This window comes from Bos grunniens, chromosome 13 (genome assembly GCF_055505025.1).
Source record: "Bos grunniens cultivar Pamir isolate PY7600 chromosome 13, Bosgru_T2T1.0, whole genome shotgun sequence".
Taxonomy (NCBI): Eukaryota; Metazoa; Chordata; class Mammalia; order Artiodactyla; family Bovidae; genus Bos; species Bos grunniens.
This window is the reverse complement of record NC_141177.1, coordinates 36,780,183-36,806,194: the sequence shown is the minus strand read 5'-3', so window position 1 is coordinate 36,806,194 and position 26,012 is coordinate 36,780,183. Positions and strand designations below refer to the sequence as shown.

At 47.6% G+C, this 26,012-nt stretch overlaps 1 protein-coding gene and 1 non-coding gene across 6 annotated transcripts in view; one reads left to right on the top strand and one right to left on the bottom strand.

Annotated features, from left to right (window-relative positions):
- Positions 1 to 26,012, top strand: part of DIP2C (DIP2 acetate--CoA ligase C (putative)) — a 292,447-nt gene that overhangs the window by 217,602 nt on the left and 48,833 nt on the right. For all 5 annotated transcript variants that reach the window (XM_086333509.1, XM_086333507.1, XM_086333508.1 and 2 more), the window contains 12 exons: positions 1,232 to 1,355; positions 1,603 to 1,712; positions 1,836 to 1,938; positions 3,563 to 3,627; positions 5,657 to 5,750; positions 5,830 to 5,949; positions 7,116 to 7,230; positions 20,072 to 20,211; positions 20,719 to 20,855; positions 22,010 to 22,218; positions 23,260 to 23,374; positions 23,845 to 24,046. In XM_086333509.1, coding sequence (XP_086189635.1) covers positions 1,232 to 1,355; positions 1,603 to 1,712; positions 1,836 to 1,938; positions 3,563 to 3,627; positions 5,657 to 5,750; positions 5,830 to 5,949; positions 7,116 to 7,230; positions 20,072 to 20,211; positions 20,719 to 20,855; positions 22,010 to 22,218; positions 23,260 to 23,374; positions 23,845 to 24,046 — 1,534 coding nt within the window. The remainder of the gene's footprint in view (positions 1 to 1,231; positions 1,356 to 1,602; positions 1,713 to 1,835; positions 1,939 to 3,562; positions 3,628 to 5,656; positions 5,751 to 5,829; positions 5,950 to 7,115; positions 7,231 to 20,071; positions 20,212 to 20,718; positions 20,856 to 22,009; positions 22,219 to 23,259; positions 23,375 to 23,844; positions 24,047 to 26,012) is intronic.
- On the bottom strand, positions 9,444 to 9,550 carry LOC147360749 (U6 spliceosomal RNA). The gene has a single exon (XR_015140092.1). It is a non-coding gene; the product is annotated as a U6 spliceosomal RNA (small nuclear RNA).

The following is a 26,012-nucleotide window of genomic DNA, read 5'->3' as shown; positions in this document are numbered from 1 at the left end:
GAATTTCATGGTAGCCACGGATCCTGATCCTGGTTTCTCTCAACCTCTCCTCTCTGTTTTAAGGTCTTTAGGAGGAGATGTTAGAAATACAGGACCTAGGGGACAGCAGGCCTCCACTGTGAGCCCTGACAGGTCTGACAGTTGCCCTGGGAGCTCCCCTGAGCCACTATGAGTGCCCTGTTTGTAGGTGGTCCCTGAAAGTTCACTGTCACAGAGAAGTGCCTGTCTGTCCCTGAACCTGGCTGCACAGCCATCTCCCTGCCCCTGGCCTGGTCCAACTTTTGATGATGTGATGCCCACATTCACAGTGAAGTGACAGATTATATAATTCTCTTTGAAAAAGCTCTACTTGAAGGAAAAGTCTCACAAGGGTCCTGGGATGGGAAGGTCCCCATGCGCCAAGCACCAGGCTGCCTCCCCTTCTTGGGGCTTCAAGGCCATGTGGAGGCTGGTCATGCAGGGTTCCTTGTAGAGAAGAGCTTGTCAGTCTGCAGTGAGATGTGGGAGCTAGGCACTGGGAAGATGTGGTTCTGAGATGTTGATGCTGCTGATTTTACTGCAGTGGGAAAGAAGGAGCTGATGGCCTCACCGCAGTCCTGATGTTTCCCTTCCAGGAACACTGGCTGCTCTACAGCTTTGTTTTCTGAATCATAGCTGGAGGGAGTGGTGGGAGTAAGGAAAGTGAATTAACTGACTTGTGGGCAGCTGGGTGCTTGGGATGGCGCCACCCAGGCCTGCCTCTCCCACAGTGTCTGCTCCCAAATGCTGCTGCTCAGTCCATGCAGTGGTGCCCTCACTCCATGCGGCGTGTTTGTTTCCGTGGTGGGCATGGGTGTGATCATAGACTTCTTGGGGTCAGTGTCCTGACCAGAGGCATGTTCTTGGATCCTCTCTGTGGCCCATGGTCATGGTGTTGTTCAACCAGAGGGGAATGAAACAAGACCCCATGAGCGCACCAGCACACACCGAGCTCCCTCTCTTCGTCCCTCACAGCAGGCCAAGGGGATGGTGCAGATGACACCACTGAGGCCAAGCTCTTGCCCTGTCCAAGGTTAGGCAGCGGGCAGAGAGCATAAGGTTTGGCCCCCACCATGCAGACGTCAGCCGAGCCCTGACTCTCTGATTGAGCCTCTGCTGAGGGGTTGGTGCCATCCCAGGGTAAGACCATGCTTTGTCGGGAGAGCGGCCATCACCTCTACTCGTGACCTTATCTCCTTGCTGCTGTCTCCAGGATGCAGGAAGCCAGCAGATCGGGTTCTTGCTTGGAAGCTGTGGGGTGACTGTAGCCTTGACGAGCGATGCTTGCCACAAGGGGCTGCCAAAGAGCCCGACGGGGGAGATCCCGCAGTTCAAAGGTGAGCCCGGGCTGGGTGGGGAGGGTGTGCCCCATGGCCTGAGTCCACACAGGAGGTCTCCTAGCCTGCATGTGGCAGACTTCGGCTCCTGGAGGCTCACAGCACCTTGACCATGCCCTTAGACTTGGAAACACAGAGACTTGATCTGGCCTGTGCTGCTGTGGATCTTGCCATTAGCAGGAAGGTGGTGTCACACCTGTCTTCTGAGTGATGCTTGCCTGAAAGGAACTTGTTCTTTATTTCCAAGGTTGGCCAAAACTATTATGGTTTGTCACAGAGTCAAAACATCTCTCTAAACCTCCTCGAGATTGGTTCCCGCACATTAAGGATGCAAATAATGACACTGCGTATATTGAGGTGAGTCGCTGGGTCTGGACAAGGTGGGGAGCTGAGTGACGCGTGCTGCAACCCTTACACAGCTCAGGGTCAGCGGCGGCTGTGGGCCTGGAGCTCTACCCTCCTGGCCCCTTCTCTTTGCAGTACAAGACGTGCAAGGATGGAAGTGTGCTCGGGGTGACCGTGACGAGGATCGCGCTTCTGACCCACTGCCAGGCCCTCACACAGGCGTGTGGCTACACAGAAGGTATGGGCAGACCCCTGCTGGGGGATCCTGACCCCAGATCCATCCCTGAGAAGTGCGTATTGTGCCCACCAGTCACGAGGAGAGTCGGATTAAGTTTCTCTCCGGCTGCCTTGAACAAGGTCCATTTGTCGGACGGTTTAGTTGGTGTCTTACTAGTCTGCAACCAAAACAGACACCATAGGCTGGGGCTTGAACTGCAGGTGTTGCCGCCTCACAGTCTGGAGGGTGGAGCCCAGTGCCCAGGGCTGCAGGCCCTGGTTCCTGGCCCGTGATGGCGCCTCTGGCTGTGTCCTCACAGGGCCTCCTCTGTGTGCCAAGCGAGCTCTGGAGTCTCTTCCTCTCCTTGTTAGGACACCATTCTGTTGGTCAGGCCCCACCCTATAGGCTCCTGTTTGTCTCCTCAGAGTCCCATCTCTAGACATAGTCACACCTGGGTTAGGGCTCCAGGGTAAGAATTGGGGAGAAAACAGTTCAGGCTGTAACACATAGCTGACATGGTTGGAGTGTGTTCACCCCTGGATGCACACCGGAACCTCTTTGGGGGCCTTACAGACATGCCCCGTGCTACAGCGCTCCCTTCCCTGTACTGCCTCGGTTCTGGGGCTGCACTTCACAGTCGAGCATTGGTTTCCATGATGTGCTGTCCTTGCGCTGCTTGGTGTGGTCCTGGGAGCACAGGGATAGAGTGACTGAGGTAATAACCATGCTGACAGTGCTGACGGTTCCTGGGAGGAAGGGTCAGATCACATACCCAAAGTTCCCTCCACTGGAAAGGCTGCCATCAGGTGTCCCCTGGCCATGTTGCAGGCTGTCGCCATGCTGGAGCCTCTTCCTGGAGTCTGGTAGGGGTCATGGAGGAGACTCTTGCTCTTCTTGCTGTTCTCATTCTCTCTCTCACCATCCTTCTGGCAGTCTCCCTTCTTAAGAGCAGTGCACTCTCTCAGGAGATGTTCCACTGATGTCCGGTTCCTGGACAAGTGTCCAGATGTTTCACATGTAAAGACACATCACTTCTGATGATCACCCTGTTTGTCAGTTTGAATTCCAATTTTTTTTTCACCACCTCATGACCTGTATTCCTTACCCTAATTTCCCAAAGGTCCAGAGCCGTCACTCTTGTGGCCACTGGGGAGGATAGATAATGTAAATTTGCTCCCTAATTCTCTGCATTAAAAAATATTGCATAAAATAGAATACAGGCTGTGTATTTTGAATGTCCCTTTTTGAAATGGGGGCAAGGCACCTGGTATGAGACTTTGGCGTGCATTCTAGTGGTGCGTTTGCTGGAAGTCACCTCCTCCTGCAAGTACACATCATTTCCTTCTCTTGAGAGAACATATGAGGGACATGAAAAGAATATTTTAAGAAAGAAAAAGGAAGGGAGGGGGAAAACACATTATAAAAGGAGAAGGAGTGGGGTGTTTTAAGTGATGGTTGAAGAGCTGCTGTTCCAGGCAGGCCACTGTCTCTGAGCCTCTGACTGGAGGCTGCAACATTTCTTCAGAGACAGTGGAGTGATACGTTTCTAAGACCCATTCCTTGCCACTGATGTGATACTGAATTTCCTTTGTCCTTTGGTCCGTGACTGTCTTTTGTTAAAATCTTTGACTCTCTATTTGTACAGCTGAAACGATTGTGAATGTGTTGGATTTCAAGAAAGACGTTGGGCTCTGGCATGGAATCCTTACGGTGAGTGTGACCGCCTGGCTCTGCTGTCCTGTTTACCTTTGCATGTGCTACGTGTCAGGGTTAGAATCGTGATCTCACCCCTTCCTCCCACATGATAAAGAGAAGCTGCCACTGCTGGAGGTCTTCGGTTGTCAGCTAACATAACTTTCAAAAGCTCAGCAAACCAGAAGGTTGGTAGCTGCTGGCGTGTGTTGGGGGCCATGTTCTGGGGCTGCAGTGTGACCATGGCCTTTCTCAGGCTCAGGAAAGTTCAGGATCTCCCTTCCCATGGGCGGCAGCTCAGATTGGCAAGCTCAGAAACCTTGACGTCTTGCGTTTGGGTCACTTTGCCCACACATCTGATTTGGCTGCAACATTCTTGTTTTTCTGTGAATTGTTGTTTAATGAACATTTCAGGAGTTATGCTGCAGGGGAAACATACTTACAGATTTCCCCTCGGTCAGAACTTCAGCATGAATTGTAGAGGCCTCGTTTTGTTAGTGCTGTGAGAAGTGATGGCCTTGTTCAGGATGTGTTTAGCATCACTGCTTAGAGGCTCCCTGTGTCTGTTGTACATGTGATGATTTCCGCTCACCCATTTTTCTTTTTAAGTTTCTTATGCTGAAACTTTACATCTTTTTTGAAGCAAAAAATTCTAGTAGTTTTACACAAGTGATTGGAACATAACTATAAGAAGTGGGATTTGTTATTTCCTGATAAACCAGAAGTTACTAGAACGAGAGCTTGCAAAAATCCTGCAGACAAAGGTTTGGGGCTCCACCTGAGCAACTTCTTCCCATATGCGCCTGGACACTCATCATTAAGACATACAAGCACAACCCCACATGCACATCCCCCTTGTCTGCTGGTGTTGCAGGAAGAGCACAGCCCAGAGGACCCAAGTTGGACTTTGGTCCTTCTCCTGTGGCGTGTGACATGGCACATCGCTTGCTCCCATGCCCAAGAATCGTTTGTTGCCCAAGTCACTCTGAGCCTCAGTTTTCCCATCTGTCCAGTGGGAATGATGACCTTTCATGAGAACCATATGGCCTCATGTGTAATGAGTACGTGGCCCATCTACTTACTTGACGACTGTTGCTTTTGAAGTTCTTTTGTGACAATCTTGCTTTCAAGAGTTCTGTGGTAGATCTCGTGAATGTTGTCACCAGCTGGTTGCTGTGCTCTGGGTTGCTGCCCCAGGAACTGGCAGTTGCGAGTCTCTTTCTGGTTGCCACCTTCTGGAACAAGGCTTGTCCCTGACTAGACAGCTCCCACTCTTGCAAAGCATCATCTTTATGATGAAAAATGCTTCACACCTGCATGGAGTGGGCAACAAGCCCAAGGTGTGGGGTGAGCACTGACGGTGAGCAGGCTCACAAGTGCAGGGAGGGGCACGTGGTCCTCTTCTGTCAGAGCTGCTCCAGAGCTTCTGCGCCCTCTTGTACCACTTCACCAACAAAGAGGGCAGAGCTGATGGGGTAGGTTTGTCCAGTGTGTCCCCACATCGTGGTTCCTTCTTGCCAGCTCAGGGGGTGCAGCCACAGAGGATGAGGATGAGCCACGTATGAGTCCGGGCTGCACGTGTGAGTGCCGACCCATTTACCTAGAGAGCTAGTTTTTGTCGTCCATTGAAAGAAATAAGTGCTTTTTCCAGGCCCTGGTCTACATGAGCCAGGCCAGACAGAAGAGTGGGGATTCAGACAACTCTCCCCTGCTGCTTGGAGTTCAGCGTAACATTTAATAAAGGAAATTAAGTTTGCAAATCAAAATGAATAGAGTACACTAGAGAGTTAAGCTTCAATACTGAAAACCCAATAAAAAGTGATTGTTCCACTTAAGTTTTTCTAAGAAAAGGATTTGAATTTAGACTTTTGAGTTGTATCAGTAGAAGCTGGGGGCGCCAGGACACCCTCTGAGGAGTCACCTCCATGCCCACAGCCTCTTGGAGGGTCATGCCCATGTGGACCTTCCCTCACCACCCCCTGTTTACCCCCTTCATGGGATCCCCACACCACCCCACTGCCCGCTCACCCCTGTATCCTGCTTCCAGAGCGTCATGAACATGATGCATGTGATTAGCATCCCCTACGCGCTGATGAAGGTGAACCCGCTGTCCTGGATTCAGAAGGTCTGCCAGTACAAAGGTGCGTTGGGGGGCTGCTGTTGAGTGTCAACACATCCCACGATACAGGCGGTCACTCACTGCACCTGCTTCTCCTTTAGCAAAAGTGGCCTGTGTCAAATCCCGGGACATGCACTGGGCCTTGGTGGCGCACAGGGATCAGAGAGACATCAACCTCTCCTCTCTCCGGATGCTGATAGTGGCCGACGGTGCAAACCCCTGTAAGTGAAGGACCAGGCGGGCAGGAGGAACCTCATTCCCTGGGCTTTGGTTTTCCCTTTCCTAGTGTTCATCTTAGTGAAGGAGAGTCTTACCAGGGCCTCAAGGCACCAGGGCCTGAAGGTCCATCCACAGCCCTGGGGTGGAGTCCTGGCTCTTCTCCTTCCTGATTCTGAGGAAAGGTGACGTGTTAAATTCTTCTCTTTCTTTTAGCTGCAAGACGGTACCCAGTCATCAGATATGCAGCAGTCCCTATGTATAGTTCTCAAGTGCTCAAGAAATACTAATTATGATTATTTTATGGTCCATAGCAGGTTTATTGATCAGGAAATTTAATTTGTCATTTTTAATGGAATTTCATTATCAAATTCTGTACTGGAAACTACCTGGATAAAATAAATGAGCAATTGCACAGAATACTATTAATATACCTTGAGAACTATTTCAGTCAGTTGAAACAGAAACTCTGTTAGCTTGTTTTTCATGAGAAGAGCATATAAGCTAGAAGCAAAGTGAATGAATGAAAATGAGTGAATGAATGTTTCTGGTCACATTGGTAAACTTTGCGGCATCTGTGTTTCTAAATTAAAGCATCATACACTTAAAGAACATCTGATCTGCAAACAGATAATTTTGTATATTAGTTTTATAAGTGATTCTTCTGTTTATAGTAGAACTCCACAAATTGTGAGCTGTTTAATACACAAATGGTTTTACCCATAACTCTGCAGAGTAATAAGTCTTAAAAGAAGCAAGGTAAACTTGTATTAGGGACTAGTTTAGCTGATAGGTTCCTAATAACTGTATATTTTGATCTCATCACTCATATTAATATAGAGGAATGTTTTCTTCATTTAGTTGGGTTTAGAGTTCTCTCTTGGAACATGCATGTGAAAAATGGTAGAACAAGTCTCAGAAAAGTTATTAAAATTAAGTTCTTCAGTTAGAAAAAATGTATGGTTAAATATAGAAGTTGTATTTTTTAAATTCTTGAGTTCTGTGTTTGAGAATAATATTAGCTTTCATTGTAACAGAAATGGTAGGTTATGTTAAATGAAGTATTTGTCCATGCTACCTAATTCCACATGTGCCTAAATTGTAACCTCAAAGGCATTTTATATTACGGGATATTTTTAATTGTCCACTGTCATCCCTTCTTTCTGTTTAGGGTCTATTTCTTCCTGTGATGCATTTCTCAACGTCTTCCAAAGTAAAGGTCTACGCCAGGAGGTCATCTGCCCCTGCGCCAGCTCACCAGAGGCTCTCACTGTGGCCATCCGGAGGTACAAATCCATTAACTCCGTGGGCAGTCTGGGGAGGGGTCTCATTCAGCAGCTAACAGAGGCCCAGAAGTCTTCGCAGTTTATCTTAGTGTGAGAATAAAAATAGGACCCAACTTTCAAGATGAGTTTTCATTCTTGTATATGCTAGAATGGATTTTCTTAAATAGTGTAAATTCATTAGTTAGAAACTTACTTATCACTCTGGAGATTGACTGTGATTCCCAGGTCAGTGGAAGTCTGCCTGTAGGTATGCTGAGCAGTGAACCTCGTCCTGGCAGGTTATGCATATTTTCATTTGCTTGTATTAGGCTCAGGTTTAACTTGAAGCTCCAGTACTTTGGTCACCTGATGCGAAGAGCTGACTCATTGGAAAAGACCCTGATGCAGGGAGAGATGGAAGGCAAAAGGAGAAGGGGACAGTGGAAGATGAGATGGTCAGATAACATCACTGACTCATTGGACATGAATTTGAGCAAACTCCGGGAGATAGTGGAGGACGGGGAGCCTGACATGCTGCAGTCCATGGGGTTGCAAAGAGTCTGACATGACTTAGTGTCTAATCAACATCAACAGAACAGAGTAAACAGATGAAACGAAAATTTTGTGGCCATCCCTTTTCCCTTTTACACATGGTTTTTATGTTGTCTTCATTTTCGGCAGTTCTACACACACTACACAGTAAACACGCTGGTTTTCTGAGCTTTTGAACTATTCAACAGCACTTCAGAGGAATCTGGGGCCTGGGGTCTCCTGCTGTGTGGAGCTGGGCTGCCGGGGCTCTTGCTAAGGTCAGCAAATGCAATGCTCTTGGTCCTAAGTTACTCCGGCATCGCCGCCCATCTCAGAGCCGTTGGTGCCTAGCAGAGACAGGCTGTGGTTACGGCTCATAAGAGCTGACTTTGTCCAGGGTGAGAAGGGCTACAAGGGCTTGTCTGGATTTGTCAGTAGTTCCCAGAAACACCTATGGAGAAAATAAGCTTATGGTCACCAAAGGAGAAGAGGTGGGGGTAGAATAAATCAGGAGTTTGGATTAATAGATACACACTGCTGTTCACTGAACACCAGAGACATGCTTTAGAGTAGCGATCCCCGACCTTTTTGACACCCGGGACCAGTTTCCTAGAAGACAATTTTCCATGGATGGGGAAGGAGGGGGAGAGGGACAGGTGGTGGTTTGGGGATGATTCAAGTGCATTACTGTTTATTGTGCACTGTATTTCTATTATTACTACATCAGCTCCACCTTAGATTATCAAGCATTAGATCCTGGAGGTTGGGGACCCCTGCTGTGCTTAGCATGTTGTTGTTCAGTTGTTCGGTTATGTCCAGCTCTTCCATGCCAGGCTTCCCTGTCCCTCACTATCTCTCAGGGTTTGCTCTAACTCATGTCCTTTGAGTCAGTGATGCTGTCTAACCATCTCATCCTCTACCACCCCCTTCTGCCTTCAACCTTTCCCAGCATCAGGGTCTTTTCCAGTGAATCAGTTCTTCTCATAAGGTAGCCAAGGTATTGGAGCTTCAGCTTCAGCATCAGTCCTTCCAGTGAATATTCAGGGTTTATTTCTTTTAGTATTGACTGGTTTAATCTCCTTGCAGTCCAAGGGACTCTCAAGAGTCTTCTCTAGCACCACAATTCAAAAGCATCAATTCTTTGGCACTCAGCCTTCTTTGTGGTCCAACTATCACGTCTGTATGTGACTATTAAGAAAACCATCGCTTTAACTATACAGACCTTCCTTTGTTGGCAAAGAGATGTCTGTGCTTTTTAATATGCTATCTAGTTTTATCATAGCTTTCCTTCCATGGAGCAAGCATCTTTTAATTTCATGGCGGCAGTCACTGTCCACAGTGATTTTGGAGTCCAGGAAAATAAAATCTGCCACTGTTTCCATTTTTCCCCATCTATTTGCCATAAAGTGATGGGACCAGATACCATGATCATATTAGTTTTTTGAATGTTGAGTTTTAAGCTCTGAGTGGTTGTATACATGGAAGATTTCTAGGCAGAAGGTGGGCAAGGCAAGGAGTTTTTAGTGAAAGAAAAGAAAAAATGGTTTCTGTATGGTATGTTTTATTCCTTCCTCCTTATTCTGTTTCAGGCTTTTGGTTTGTGGTTTCTGTGAAATTCATATTTTTTTTTAATTGGAAGATAATTGCTTTACAATGTAATGTTGGTTTCTGCTATACAATAGCATGAATCAGCCTTAAGTATAAAAAATATAGAATGCTTCCTGAATTTGCATGTTATTCCTGCACAGGGGCCATGCTAATCTTCTCTGTATCATTCCAGTTTTAGTATATGTGCTACTGAAGTGAGCACTGTATATTTCAACCTGTGTGTATATGCATCCTTTTTAAGTTGATGGTCACTTAAGTTTTCAGTAAGTTTGAGCACATTCTAAAAGCACTCCATTTTTACTCTCCATTTTGTTTTTGATGTCCTGACTTACATTTTTTATTTTGGTGAGTTGCTTAACTGCATATTGCGGGTGTAGATTTTACTACTCTCGTCTTTGAACCTTCCTACTAGCTTCACAGGTGGTTGATCCACTACCTTTACCACTGCCACTACCTGTTTGCCTTTACCAGTGAGATTTTACATTTATTTACCTTTACATGTATTTACATTTACAATGATTTTTCTTTCATAATTTTTTATTTCTAGTTATGTCCTTTTCCACTTATGAAAGTCCCTTGAACATTTCTTGTAAGAATGGTTTAGTGGTGATGAACTCCTACAGCTTTGCTTTTCTGTAAAATTCTTCTCCCTTCTTCAAGTCTGAATGAGAACCTTGTGGGTAGAGTCTTCTTAGTTCTATGTTTTTCCCTTCAGCATTCTGAGTATGTCTTGCCAAACCCTCTGGGTTGCAGAGTTTCGCTGAAAAGTTGACTGATAGTCATAGGTGGTTTCCCTTGTATGTAACTAGTTGCTTTTCCCCTGCTGATTTTAAGACTCTCTCTTTATCTTTAACCTTTGCCATTTGATTGCAGTGTGTATTGAGGAGATCTCTTTGATTTCATCCTGACACCCACAGTGTTTCCTGGACTTCAAGGTCTGTCTTCTTTCCCAGGTCAGGAACGTTCTCAGCCATCGTTTCTCTAGACAGGGTTTCTGTCTCTCCTTCTTCGACCCTGTACTGTGAACATCGGCACGCTTGGCATTGCCCCAGAGGCCGCGTAAGCTGTCCTCCTGTCTTTCGTTTCTTTTCTTTTTCTGTTGGATGATTTCCACTGCCGTGTTCTCCAGATGGCTGATCCGTCCCACGTTCTCTAATCTGAACTGTTGGGTCCCTCTAGTGTCATCTTCATTTCTGTTATTCTTTAGTTCTGTTTGGTTCTTTTTACATTTTCTGTGCCTTTGGGGAAATTCCCACTCAGTTGCTCCATTCTCCTCCCGAGTTCAGTGAGCATATTCACGACCAGTAGTTTGAACTCTGTTTGATAAATTGCTGATCTCTGCTTCACTGAGTTCTTTTTCTGGGTTTTTCTCTTGTTCTTTTATGGCTTTGACCAGGTAATGTCATGTCTGAGGTGCCCTGTGGTTCTGGAGATACGGCATCTGTAGGCAGCACACATCTGTCTGCAGTGCCTCAGAAAATGGTTTACTTTGTGCAGTAAAGTGAACAGAGCACTGGTGATGACTGGCCTCAGACAGCCAGCAAATTCCCACGTGCTGAGCTGCTCACAGAGGCGAATACGCCATTGTACTACCTGACGACCCATTTTGGTTTTGATGTGACTTGAAATCACAAACTTCATTTCCATCATACCTGGTAGGAGAGAGGTCCTAGGGGGCAGTGCAGGGTGCATTTCAAGACCGCCAGGTGCTTGTCATGGTGTTATTTACCTTGAGTTTGTCCAAAACGTGTACATTTGAAAGAGTGCTTTTCAGTCTTAGGTTGATTTTCACAGCCACTTCCTGTGATAGAAAGGGCGGAGTCACGGTGGACCAGTTAACCTGTGCCTCCTCCCGCACCTGACACACCAGCCCCAGGCCTGCACCCCGTGCCCCTCCAGGCTGTATGCAGCCTATCCCTCCTGCTGCCCCTCCCCGGCTTCCCGTGTGCTCCCTGCCCGTGAGGAGTTCAGGCTAGGTCCAGGGGCATGTGGAAACTGGGGGCTGGTCTTCATCTCTTGGGTCTTGGCCACTGTGGACTCAGTTCTCCTTTCATGTGGGAAGGAGAGGTGGAGGCCAAGGAGACGTGATTTTTAGTTTAAGCCTCCACTACCGTCCTCTCTTACCCTCCACTGGAGCCACATGCACACCCGACACCTTCCACCAGCTCCAGCATCCTGTCCAGTTTGCCAGGGGACATCCAAGCCCAACACTTTCTTCCACCAACTCACCGAGTTCCTGCCCTTCTGCCCTGCTGTCCCATCTGACCAGGAGCCACAAGGCCACACAGTCTGGTCATGCCCCTTCTTGGTCCCATCCTGTCTCCCTGTGGCCAGACCTCCTGGTCTCTGGTGTGCCCCTAGGGCAGCGTGGCTGAGGCCTGCCCTGACCACCCCGTGCTCACGTGACTCACTGTGATGCCCTCTCAGCATTTGCTTCCTTCTCACAGGCTGGCAGATTCACTGGTGTATTATTGCTTATTCTCTGTCTCTGGCTGATGGTTGGTGTTTAGCATATATTTTGTTAATAGATGAATAAAAGAAAAATGGAAAATATGTAAAGTGAGGCATAAAAGTCACTTGCTGTACAGTTACAATGACCCTTTGTAATTCACCAGCAGCAAAGGCTGTGAAGAGTTCAGCCCTTGCCCGCATGTCTGTGTACTGGATGTATACACTCACCTAAGCAGAAAGATGTAGGTTTGCATTTTACCTGAGTGAAGTTGTGTGGGGTTTTGTTTGTTTGCTTTAATTTCACTTGACTGACTAGGTGCAGCTAACTGCATAAAGTTGTAGTATCATGATCTGATGCTCTGAGAAAGCAGCATCAGCAGAAAGGCCATGTCCCTACTGCCCACACCCCCATTAGTCTGATCCTGAGAAGGGCCGAGACAGGGGAGAGGGAGAAGGCATGGACACAGGTAGGGTGTGGGGCAGCCGCCTGGGGCTCTGGGGTGATGCTCTGATGCCAGGGAGGACCTGCATGTGCTGCATTTGAGCTGTGAGTGCTGGCTGTGCAGGGAGGGCATTGCTCTGTGACGGTGTCACACTCGGACGGCATGGCAGTGAAGTGGGTGACAGGGTCTCTGTCTCAGGGGTGAATGTAGAAGGAAAACACATGCTAAACTCTTGTTTAGAACCTGTTTCATTCACCATCCTTGTTTTTTACATGTTCATATTTAAGTTCATTTTCAAGCAAACTTGTGAAAACACATATTTTTTTGGAACATCTTCCTCTACAGGCTGTGTGACCAGTGACTAGGGGTCAGATTCCTGTTCTGTCTGGTATCCACACACATGGCTGTGTCTACAGAATGGTCTTGCTTTTGGAATATGAATCTGTCTTTTTGTGCTTTGTGCTTATTTTTTCCCCAAAACTTGAAGTGCAGTTTGCACATGTAAGAAGTGAGAGGGCAAGTTATTAAGTAAAAACAGCTTTGATCCATTCTATTCATTCAAGTTTTGAGTGGGGGCCCGGGAGGCCTAGTCATTGCTCCTGTGGATTTGGGAGTGAGGACAAACTGGACACTTTGTTAAATATTATAAAGTCAGCATGGGAAGCATTGCAGCACTCACACTTTGTCTACTACTTACTCATAGGATGATCTTTAAAAGAAAAAGTAAAAAAGTGAAAAACGAGTGATTGGCTGCCTTGTCAGTCTGTTTCTTTTGCTGAGTCCTTCATTCTCACTTGAAGGGTTGGGAGCTGATTTTTTCCATTGTGCTGTTGTCTGAGCATTGGTGTCCTATCTGAATAACTTTCCCAGGACAGCTTGTTTTGCCCTGTGGTGAAGAAGAGATTGAACTTGCAGTAAAGAGCCGGGAGCAGATGATTGCCCGCTTGGCTTTTGTCCATTTAAGTAGAAAATGGGACTGGGTGGTTGGCCTGTGGTCCTCAGTGAAGAAAAATTGCTGCTGTATCTCCACTGCTCAGACTTTCAGAGCCTTGGCCCTTTCTGAGTATGTATCAATTTGTGATGGTCTTCTGTTCAAATGTTTGTAAATCTGCAAGCCAGCTTGTTACAGGGAAGCTGCTTGGGCAGCCAGTGGATCTGGGTGTGGAAGCCAGGAGGGCTGGCCTTGTGAGGCTGCTCTGAGTTGGTCCTGCCAGAGTGGACACCAGGTTTGGTGGCTTGGCGCCCGTGGTCATGGCCACTAAATATGTTGATGTCCCTGTTCTTGAAGGCAGCAGCAGGCCTCTCACCTACACAAAAGGGAGTGTGCTAGAAGGTTTGGGTGCGAGGAAGTCACAGTCTCCTCCGAATTCTGCTTGCAAAGGAGCAGGGAGTACCTGTGCACTGGAGAGCTGGCAGCAGGGCCCTGGCCAGTGTCTGGATGCCAGTGTGCATCCAGATGAATGTTTAGTATTTTTTTCTCTGCAGGCTAGTTGTAGAATAAAAAATACTGGAAAAGTAGGATCCATGATGCCTAAACTCAACAGGAGAATTACAAAACCAGGATAAGATGGATGCCAGTAGGTTGTTTCCTGACTGGGTTTCTCCTTGGTTGCATTTGATTGTGTCTCCCTCTAAAATATAGATGATGGAGCCCATTGTTTAACAGCTACATTGTGATAATGTTGATTGAACTAAAAAAGCTTTTTGTGACCCTTTTAAATACAAGGTATTCTTTCAGTACCATGACACTTTGGCAATTAAAAAAAAGGTATGATATATATATATATATGTGTGTGTGTGTATACGTATGTATGTGTGTATATATATATATAAAACACAGTAGTTAAGTCAATAATTCCAAAGAATGGTAAAGATACCCCTGTGCTACCATAAATATTTTCCACTTTGAAAAAGCATCTAATTTAGTAGTTAGAAAGCTGGGCGGAAACAAAGGGCAAAGATAGTAGACGTGGAACTGTCCTTACCATGTAGCCCCCAAGTGAAACTGAAATTTGACGATTTCTGACAGAGGCAAACTAACTAGTGATCCAGACTGAAAAACAGTTAACACAGCCTATGGGGTTGAAGTGGGGGGTTTTCAGAGTTTGGAGATCCATAATCTTATTTTGGCTTCCCTGGTGCTCAGAGGATAAAGCGTCTGCCTGCAATGCAGGAGATCCGGGTTCAATCCCTGGGTTGGGAAGATCCCCTGGAGAAGGAAATGGCAACCCACTCCAGTATTCTTGCCTGGAGAATCCCATGGACAGAGGAGCCTGGTGGGCTACAGTCCACGGGGTCACAAAGAGTCAGACACACCTGAGAGACTTCACACACAACCTTATTTTTAAAACATAAGAGATAAAAATACATTGTCATTTTATCTAAAAATTTAGCCAAAAATTTAAAACTTCTCTAACACGAAATAGTTTGGAGATGATAATCATGTAAATTAAAATGACTTAATGAGGTAGCAGTGAAGAGCAGAGTAACCATGTTATCTCATTGTCCTGATCATGTATGTTTGAGTTGATTTTACTGTATTTGGTGTTATACTGAATTGAGCACAGAAGTTTGCTTTGATGGAGACTGAGGTGCACAGAGGGAGATGCTGGGAAGTAGCCTCCCTAACCCCAGACTTGCAGGCTGTCTCCCTGCTGGTTCTGGATGATTGCTCTCTGACAGGGAAAAGTAACCAGGACAAATGAAGAACACATCTTGTAAACAATGTGTATGGTGTGATCCCTTTTCTGTCTGAGAGAAAATTAAGCCTCTGTAAGTAATAGATTTAGCAGAAAAAAAAATCTGCTAACTACATACTTACTGAATAGGTAAGAATGTGATATAGGGAGAAACGTTCCTTTGTATGTTACTCAGCTCTTAAAATGGTTTTTTAATGTGGCATGTATTGCTCTCATGGGACAAAACTACATTAGGGATAAAACTACATGAAAATAACTCCTAATTTGGGGAGTACTATGTTTCAACCTTGTGTCTTTGTTGTCCCGGCTAGCTGAGGGCTTGGAGGATGGCATTGGCACTAAGAAGATGTAGTTACCTTGTTGAGTCCCAGCAGCGGAAGTCCTCAGAACCTTTGTTGCTGACTTGACCCCACTTACTTGGCATCGCTGCATGTCTGAGCCTGGCTGGCTGTTTGCAGAGTGTTGATGTGTTCACTGCATGTGCGGGAGCTCTTTCTTTAGGCTTTGTAGAAGCATGATCAGCTCAAGGCTGATCATGTCAAGTGTGTTAGAGGCTAAAAATGGCACCACAAATAACAGTGGGTACAGACTGCCCACTGAAGGCCTTCTCCATCAGCTCCTTCCTTGCAGGGCCTCTACTTTGGCTTCAGATGGGATTTTCCCTTTTTATACCATGGTGGTGTTGGCCATTCCTAGCTGTGTGCTTTCTTAGAGTGTGAAGACAGCTCTGTGTGGTCCTGAGATTGCCAGGATGATTCCTCCTGTAATTTGTGTTCTGTGTGAGATGCATAATAAGCACACTGTTCATCTTGGAATTGAACCTGGAAGCTGACAGTTGGGTCTTTGGCACCCTCGGCCATTATTTAGTTTACTTGTTTTGATTATTAGAGTAGATGTTTTGAAATTCCTAAGAATCTTACTTATTGAGATTGGTTTTTCTGCCCTCACCTAGTTTCTCTCCTTGGACTTTTTATTTCCTGCTGCTGCTAAGTTGCTTCAGTCGTGTCCGACTCTGTGTGACCCCATAGACAGCAGCCCATGAGGCTCCCCCGTCCCTGGGATTCTCCAGGCAAGACCACTGGAGTGGGTTGCCATTTCCTTCTCCAATGCATGAAACTGAAAAATGAAAGTGAAGTCGCTCAGTCTGACTTCACTGAAAGTGAAGTCTGACTCTTAGCCACCCCATGGACTGCAGCCTACCAGGCTCCTCCATCCATGGGATTTTCCAGGCAAGAGTACTGGAGTGGGGTGTCATTGCCTTCTCCTAGGAGGGTGTTAATGGAGCAAAAAGATTACCTGACTTGGTTAATAGTCCTGGAAATACAAATTGAAACAACAATGAGAAATGCACTTTACTCACCATATTGGAAACAGTTATAAGGTTGGTGATCAGTGTCAGCACAGGTGTGTGGAAACGGGTAAGGCTGAGGGCAGCTTAGCACTGAGGTGGAAGACACGGGTTCTAAAGCCATTCTGGGCATGCTGCCCGGCCAACCCCACCACCGTTGCCCTGGCGGTGCATGTCCTGTCTATGAGTGAGGAATGGTCATGCCTGTCTCATGGGCTTGTGTGAAGAAGACATTAGTTACCATACATAAAATGCTTAGAACAGCATTCTGAGTCCACTCAATGGACTGTGAGTGAAAACATAGTAATATTCATTCACTCTTGGTGGGATTGCAAAATGACACAGTTTTTTGAGAAGGTGTGTGCGTGCATGCTTAAGTCGTGTCCAACTCTTTTCAACCCCAAGGACTGTAGCACACCAGGCTCCTCTGTCCATGGAATTCTCCAGGCAAGAATATTGGAGTGGGTTGCCATTTCCTTCTCCATTTTGAGAAGGTGTTTAGGCTTTATTAAAATTTTAAATGTATATGCTCTTTGACTCCTCCATTCCCTTTCTAGGTATGTATCTTACAGAAATATTTCCAAATGCATACAAATTAAATGAAAGAAAAATGTGTTCATATTATTGAACACCATATAATAATTAAAGCAGGTTAGTTCATTGGTGTGTCCAGGACACATCCTGTGTGTGTTAACATGCACACACCCATGTGGGAAGTTCTGTGAGGTGTTTGGTGAGAACAGCAAGTTGCAGAAGAATGTGCACATGGGGTTCTGCTTCTCTTTGGTGTAAACACATTTGTATGTGCGCATATTTTATAGGCAATAAGGCCAAAAAGGCTGAAACTTCACTCTTGCCGTGAGTAGCGGCTGCCAGAGGGAGTGGGGCTGGAGGTGAGCAGAGTCTTAGCCTTCTGCCGTATGTTCTCATGCAGAGCTTGCCGTGTCCGTACAAAGGGTATGCTCATGTTACTCATACCACTGTTTGGGGCTAGTGCACTGGGACAACCCAGAGGGATGGTATGGGGAGGGAGGAGGGAGGAGGGTTCAGGATGGGGAACACATGTATACCTGTGGCGGATTCATTTTGATATTTGGCAAAACTAATACAATTTGTAAAGTTTAAAAATAAAATAAAATTTAAAAAAAATAAAAAAGAAAATTTCATGAAAAAACTAACAGTGAACTAAAAATTGCCTAGTCTTCTAGGCCAGAGGCAGGGCAAGTGTTGGGAAAGGAGACAAAATGGTTGGGCTGGGGCTCCTCTGTGGGTCTGAATCTCCACAAGCCCTTCCACTCACACAGGCAACTAAGTTAATATTTCTGAGCGTTGGTTTTCTATTTTGTAAAATGGGATAGTAGCAATGCCTCTGCAGGTTCATGGTCATGAGTAAGTTGGTGTGTAAAGGGCTCAGAAATATCTGGCACATGAAACACCCAGTTGAGCACAGCTCGCACTCCCTCCATGACACAGCAGGTCCTGCGGAAACCTGGGGGGACACACAACCAGGATCACAGGTGTGTGAGCAAGCGAGCAGCAAGGCCAAGCACTGTGCCTGGGAGTTAGGGTGCTTCTGTGCTGCCGCCTTGGATGTATTTTGCAAAGCTGCCAAGAATGTCTGACTTGCAGGGACTCTGTTAAATATAATATATAGCATAGATTACAGTAATGCAGAGTTAGTGCTGTTGGTTTACATTTAGGTGAGTGAACTCAGTCTTCCCATAACTAGCATTTTACAGACATAATTGAAAAATTCCTGTAATAAATGCAGTTCGTGATTAAGTGGATCTCGTAACTAAGACAGACTGTATACACTGCTGGGTTGTGAAAGAACTTCTCCCTCCCTGCTTCTTGGTCACAACATATCAGTTCTTAAATCTTCCCATACTTGGGATATGTCTTGGCTGGTTCAGCGTTTTGCTTTCATGTGGATTTTTAAAATAAAAACAGGCGTACCTATACATTTTATTAAGAATGTTCATTTGCTTGGGCTTTTATAACAGTTCACAGCTCTGGGGTCTTAGTGTCTGAGGTTAAGTTGTCGGCAGGGTTGGCTCTGTCTGGAGCTCTAAGGGGAATCTGTTCTGGGCATCTCTCCAGCTTCTGGTGGTGCCAGCAACCCTGGCTTATAGACCTATAACCCTTTACTAACTATTTATATTCTGCAAAGACCCTGTTTCCCAATAAAGTCACGTTCTGGATACAGGGGGTTAGCACAGGAACATGTCTTCTGAAGGGAACACAGTTCGGCCCACAGCAGGTGCTCAGGCTGACGATTCTGACTCTCAACATGGGGTCTTGACTGAGGATGAGGGTGAGGGAGTCCTGGCCCCCTTAGGGTTTCTGCGAGGCTCCTCTTTCATTTTACAATTTTACCGGGGCCTTTGGAAAAGATACAGCCAGATCAATATCAGTTCCACTGTTTGGGGCTCATTTCCAGGTGGTTTCGTGTGGGTCTTATTATTTGGGCAACTTTGCTTTTGTATTCTTTAGTGCTTCTCTTCTTGATTGTTACAGATGGAATAGTTTGGTTTTCAGACTGTTACTTTTTTTTGATTGAAATGCAATTGATATATATGCTTTTTTTTTAAATATACCAATAATTTAATTCAAATACCCATTATTGCAAATTTTAGCTTTTGTTTCCCTATTTATGTTTTTTAGTTTCATTATGAACCTTCATGAAATACTTTAAAGCCATATGGCAGACTGCTATCTATAGTTTGTATTTTAGGTCCTAAAACACCTTAGGCGTTTGTATTGGGTTGGCCAAAAAGATCGTTTGGCTTTTTCCAGCAATCTTATAGAAAAAATATTTGGGAAATTAGAGAAACAAACGTGATGCTTACCTAAATTATATTCTCTCACTTTGCTCACATTGAAGAATCTTTCGTTTTCAGGGATAAAATCCATGATCTTGTAAATGTTTTGTTTATTCACTTGATCTAGTCGGCAGACATTTTTTACTGGACACGACTCCAAGGGTGGGGGTTCAGCAGTGACCAGAGGAAAGCCCCTGCCCTCATGGAAGAGGCCTGGGTGGATGGTTAGAAGGTACCTGTTGTGGAGGACACCATGGAGGTGCTGTTAGTGGGGTGACGAGCCACCCCGGGGGACAGTGAAGGACAGGCCATGAGGCACCCTGCTGGAGGCGAGGAGGAGGCCTGGGCCCCAGGGAAGTGGGTGGACATGGAGGGCGAGCCCTACCAGATGCCGAGTGGAAGCAATGAGGACTCAAGTGGGGGTGAGCTGGGGCGGCGGTAGCAGACCCCGGATGTGTGAAGCTGTACCTTCCCTAGCTGCCGAGCACTTGATAGCTGGTCTCTCATCCACATAATTGCCAGTTCTTACAACTGAGAGTGTGCATACTCAGCATACGTCTGACCTGGAGGCCACATTCACAGTCTGGCATTTCTGCTCACTGCTGTCATTCTCCTTCCTGGAGACTTGAGTTTCCCTTCTGAGCCATTTTCAAACCTAGGAGATCCGACCTTGCAAGGCGAAAGAGTAAGTTGGAGGAGTTGGTTGGTGTCTAGTGGACACATGTAAGGGGAAGGCAGGGAGACAAGGGAGCCCTGTGGGATCTCCATGCTTCTCAGGAGTCTAGCAGTTTTTAGGAGCAGACCTCAGTGTGTCCTGAGCAGAGAACACAGGGCATGTGACAGCTGTGTCTGCCCTTAGGGCCCGAAGGAGAAGCCTTGGTGTGCAGGTGGCATGTGGACACGCGTGTCTGTGTTCAGACAGCTGACGTGCTTCTAATCAGACTCAACCTGTCCTCATAGGCCCACCGATGACAGCAACCAGCCCCCGGGCCGTGGCGTCCTCTCCATGCATGGGCTGACCTATGGGGTCATCCGAGTGGACTCAGAGGAAAAGCTGTCTGTACTCACCGTGCAAGATGTCGGCCTCGTGATGCCTGGAGGTGAGGGTGGGTGTGGGTGCAGAGCCACAGACTGGAGAACTAGCACCCCCCAGCCTTTCCTGCAGGGCCCGCCTTGATGGGGAGTCTGAGACAAAGATGGAGCTTCCCATGGGACAGGGAGGCTTTCTGTTCAGACAGGCTCAAGAGACTGGAGCAGGTGTGCCGTGCTCATTGGTTTCAGGGCTCAGACCGTCCTGGAGGCCGTGTGCACTGGCTGATGACACACGCCATGTGGTCTTTTCTCAGTGTCATCCTCATGTCTGCATGGTGTGTAAATCCCATTTACACCCTAAGCTTACAGCAGTGCACAGCTATGAAATGTTGTTTTACCGCAACAAGAAAATCACAGCTTGCTTCAGGGACTGTGAGGGCCTGTTCTCTTTCACTTGTGGTTTTGCTGCAGATGCTACTTCTTTTTGTGTTCTTTTTTGTACCCATTCATTTCTCCTCTCCAGCTCCCTGCAACTCCCTTTCTAAAGTAACCTGTGCTTGCTGTTTTGCATTCAGCCATCATGTGTTCAGTGAAGCCTGATGGGGTTCCCCAGCTGTGCAGGACAGACGAAGTCGGGGAGCTCTGCGTGTGCGCGGTGGCCACGGGCATGTCCTACTACGGCCTCTCGGGTATGACCAAGAACACCTTCGAGGTAGGTGGCAGGTGAGCCCCATCAGACAGCTTTTGCCAGGTGTGTGGAATAGATGTAAAAGGAGATAGTGATTTCTCAATAGAACATGTTCATGGTAATTAAAATGGTTGTACTTTCTCCTGCCATTTTCTATAGCTTTTAATAAATTTGGCTTAGCAACCTTGTTTTCACCTCATAACCAGAGCTGAGAAAGAGCAAGTACAGTTTATCTAGAGGCAGCCTTTTTCTCATTGCCATTCTCACCCATCTAGAAAGAGCAGCAGCTGATGGGTGGGGGCTGGGGAGCGCGCAGCCCTGCCGAGGCGGAGAGCAGCGGCCTCCTCGGGGACTGTCCGCCTCGACCAAGCATTCGCACTGCACAGCTGCCTCCACCACACAAGCGTGTGTCCGTGCTGTGTGCACATGGTGTGGCATGCAGTTAGCACACACAAATGCACACTGCCTGGTAGACCCAACATTCTCAGAATTCTTACCATTTCACCAAGTGTGCTGACCTTAGGAGGAGCACACTTTGACTAAGTTGTATGTTAGCAAATATGAGTTGATTGGGGATAAATTTTTTAAAGGCTATAAATAGAACTTTGGATGCGAACACATATGATGTGGCTTGTACAGGCAGATCCGTTGGGTCAGGATTCAGGTTTCTAAGTGCCCTTGAAACTGAGCCAGACACAGTCTAAATAAAACCTATCTTCTTTTCTGTGTGGCTTATGTGTTCAAACTAGGGGTCGAGTTTGAACTCGTGGTGGGGCTGCTCCCTCTGTATTTTTGAGTGTGTTTCCCGTAAGGAAGACAGCAGTGTAATGAACAGGAATCATTTTACTACTGACAGATGTTATTTAAAGTGCACCTTGCTTCTCCACTTAACCATTTTTATGCTGTGGTTTTATAAGTAGAAGAATGAATTAATGTTCGTTAGACTGTGGCAGGCCTCTTCAGAGGGCCCTGCGTGTGGGCCAGGGACGAGTTGTGTGAATGGGAATGGGGATGGGGGAGGGGTGTGCAGCCTGGCACTCACGGCAGCTGTGCAGACCTGGGCTTCTCCCACCAGGGCCAGGTGAAGAGACCCAGTGGAGGGAAGCAGGAGCAGGGGGTTCCATGGAGGAGGGCGGAGGTCGGGCTCCAGCAGGCACTCAAGAGTTCATTGTCCCCAGGTGTTCCCGGTGACGAGCTCAGGGGCCCCGGTCAGTGAGTACCCCTTCGTGAGGACGGGCTTGCTTGGCTTCGTTGGCCCTGGAGGGCTTGTGTTCGTGGTGGGCAAGATGGACGGGCTTATGGTGGTCAGCGGGCGCAGACACAACGCTGATGACATCGTGGCCACAGCACTGGCTGTGGAACCCATGAAGTTCGTCTACAGGGGAAGGTGGGTGTGCTCTGTGGTTGGTATGGTTCTCCACAGGCTACACTTTTTATATAAAACTGCAGAAAATTGCTTAAACTAATGGGACTCTGTGTCCTCCTCTGTACATTGAAGCCCCTGAACTCTGTGACTTCTAAGATTCTGTGCAGTTCTTAATGTCCAATTTTATGAAAATTTTCTGAGCCCAATAAATGTATCTTCACTAAATTCTCCAAGTTAAAGAATAATGTCCATTTGAAAAGCATATTTTTATTTATTTATTTTTGAAAAGCATATTTTTAATTAGTAAACTACACAAAAGAACCAAGCATTTATCTTGCTGTAGTTCATTCACCCAAAGGTAACAAATGAGCCATAAACTGCCTGGAAACTGCCTCACGTGGGTTCCTTCTGGGTGGTGTCCCTGACCCCTGCTTGGCACACAGCCAATGATGGATCACTGACCATGGCTCCTAAGGTTTTGCTGATTTGGAGGAAGTCAGCTGCTCTGGGTTTCGCCCTGTGTAGCTTAGCTGACAGGAGCAGGAAGACGCAGAGCTTTGGGTTGGGTGTAACCCAGCCACCTTTGTGCAGAGGACCCCCCAGAGGGCCAGTCTGTGCTTCTCCTGAGAGAATCTGGGCTAGCAGAAAATCATCAACTCCCCAATGGCAAAGTTCTGCTCATTGGGAGAATATTGCTTTGCAGGTACAAACTCAAGATGCAAACTGCAGGGCCCAGTAAGTTTCAGCAGTTTTGATACCTGCACAACTCCTGCCTGTCCTGAGGCTTGAGGCCCATTGCCCAAGCTGCAGCAGGCTGCTTCTACAAGAAGTATGGCAGTCGTCCTCCACCTGCCCCCTGGCTTTGTCAGACTTCTCCCCTGTGCTTTTGTGGGTGAGCGCCTGGGAGTTGGAAGCTGCAGTTTTCCTTTCTTGGGGAGTAGTTGGTGCTGAGAACTCCTGAGCTCTGTGGTCATAGTAGCTGTGAAGCCCTTCATGGCAGGGCCAGTCCTCTGTGAGCATCTCCAGCATGTGCTCACTACCATGTCCTATCTGTATCCACAGAATAGCCGTGTTTTCAGTGACTGTCCTGCACGACGAAAGGATTGTGATTGTGGCTGAGCAGAGGCCAGACTCCACGGAAGAGGACAGCTTCCAGTGGATGAGCAGGGTGCTGCAGGTAGCTCGCGCCTGCCCTGAGCCCCCTCCCTGCTCATGTCATTTTCCCTGTGCCATTGAGTGCTCTGCTTATCCCTCCTTCTGACCACAGACTCATCAGCTACTGAACCTGGGCTCGCCTCCCGGGGCGGGGTGGGGAGCTAAACAGACCCGGCCTAGGGGTCAGAGGTGTGCAGAGCTGCTCCCATTCGCTCGTGGAGTTCACAGCAGGAGTTCTTGTTATGACCCTGAGAGCGTGCTTTTTTCCTCCCAGTGTCCATTGTCGTGTGTGTGGTGTTCCACACGTGTTCCGTGACCTGTGTGTTCTGCTTGGGTTGGCGACCTGCCCTCCTGACCTCAGTGTCTCCATGATGGGAGCTTTGCGAGTGCTGCATGTACTTCTGCGTGGTGTGCTCTGCACAGTCTGAGTATTTGCTCCTTGTCTGTTCACTATACCTGCTTCACACGGTTCTTTCTCTTTTGGCTTTCCAGGCAATCGACAGTATACATCAAGTTGGGGTTTATTGTCTGGCCTTGGTTCCAGCAAACACCCTCCCCAAAACTCCACTCGGGGGCATCCATTTGTCTGAAACAAAGCAGCTCTTCCTGGAGGGCTCACTTCACCCCTGCAATGTCCTCATGTGTCCCCACACGTGCGTTACAAACCTGCCTAAGCCTCGGCAGAAGCAACCAGGTACGTCTGAAGGGCTGTGAGGGCCTGAGGTGGTCCTGGGTCTGGGCAAGGGCCACACAGACCCCATTCTCAGCCTTCGTCTTCTCCAGTCTCTGGTTATACACTCTGGCAGGTCAGCCTCCTCCTGAACACTGTCTTGCTGCCACATACGGGAAGAAGGTAGTGGAGTCCAGGCCCAGGGTGAGGGCCACGGGGGAAGGAGAGGTGCTGGTAGTTACCCGAGCCCAGCCTCCCTGGCAGATGTCAGACGTCCTTGAGGACTCTGGCAAAGCACCTCTCAGGGTCACTGCTCCTTCCTATAGACATTAGAATAAAGCCTGCAAACCTGTTCCATAACTTACAGCCCTTGGAGCCTGTGAGGAGTTCTGCAGCTTCGTTTGTGGTGTCCTCATGATGCTGAACATTTGTCTGCTGCTTTGTAGTTTAGAGAAAGTGAAAGTTGCTCAGTTGTGTCCGACTCTTTGCAACCCCGTGGGCTATATAGTCAGTGGAATTCTCCAGGCCAGAATACTGGAGTGGATAGCCTTTCCCTTCTCCAAGGGATCTTCCCAACCCAGGGGTCAAACCCAGGTCTCCTGGATTGCAGGCGGATTCTTTACCAGCTGAGCCACAAGGGAAGCCCAAGAATACTGGAGTGGGTAGCCTATCTCTTCTCCAGCGGATCTTCCCATCCCAGAAATCAAACCGGGGTCTCCTGCATTGCAGGCAGATTCTTTACCAACTGAGCTATCAGGGAACATGTAATTATAAACCATCTGACTTGGTCCTCCTAGCAACGATTATGCTCTTTAAGGTGGCACCCAGTTACCAATGAAGAGGAATTTATTGCAAGAATGTGGTGCTAGTATAGTGATGAAAAGCCCCCAGCCCCCAGCCTTGACGTGCAAACAGACCAGGGGGGTGGCTGGGCGAGCCCAAGGGGTGTTAGAATGACGAGTAGCAGGCCTGGCACAAGCTGCCCACGCCTCCACACATTGCTGGTATTAACCTGACTCATCCTCTTGGAGTCTTAAGGAGTGGGCGTTCTTGTCTCCATTTTATAAGGAAATGAGATCATGCCACAGAGAGGTTCAGGAACTAACCCAAGGCTGTAGGGCCAGAGTATTGGAGAGACAGACCCAGGCCTGATGCTCTTTGCTCCACTGATGAAGCATGGCCGGGCAGAGATCACAGCAAGTCAGCTAGAGATAGTTGACGGGCCATGGGTATAGCGCAGTGGCGGTAGACATAGGAACGAGGCCACCTCCAGAAGCGAGCTTGATGCAGTGAGAGTGAGCAGTCTCTCCAGATTCAGGTGAGGACACCATTGCTGCAGGAGGAACGGGGTCACCCACTGGCTGACCACCACTCTCTGCCAGCAGAGTAGCCTGTGGGGCTGGGCTGGGACTCCCATGGTAGAGCTTATATCCTCCTTGAAAGAGCACACAAGGCCTCAGCTCTCACTGCTTTTCGGGCACCTTAGGTTGGCATTTACCAGTAATCTTTCTCTAAAGTTTTCTAGTATTCTCAGATTCCTTATTAATGTTCTTCCTCTCTTTTTTTCCTCTTACCTCCATTTTGTTGTTTCGACCCGTGTTTGTGGTATGGAGGGTAGAGTTTATTTCCCAGTGAAGCACCCACTTCTTCACATCCTGTGGGCACTGGCTTCGGGTGGCCAGCCAAGAAAGACATGGGGCACAGCCCTTCATGAGCATGAGAAATGGATGGGGAAAAAGCCTGGCATGTTTTTACTGAATGGACAAAAGTTTTTGGGCTCCCCAGGGAGGCTTCACTCACTGAGCCTCCCTCTCCCTCCTCTAACCCTGTTCATTCCTGGACACCTTGACCTGGTGTCCTGGCCTCCAGTGGGCCCAGGTGCTGGGACACAGTTGGTGGCCAGAGTTCAAGACAGATGCTTAGGATGAAGGATCGCTGGTAAATGCATGACCACCTCAGGGCTGTAGTACTCAGATGTCGCCGGATGACT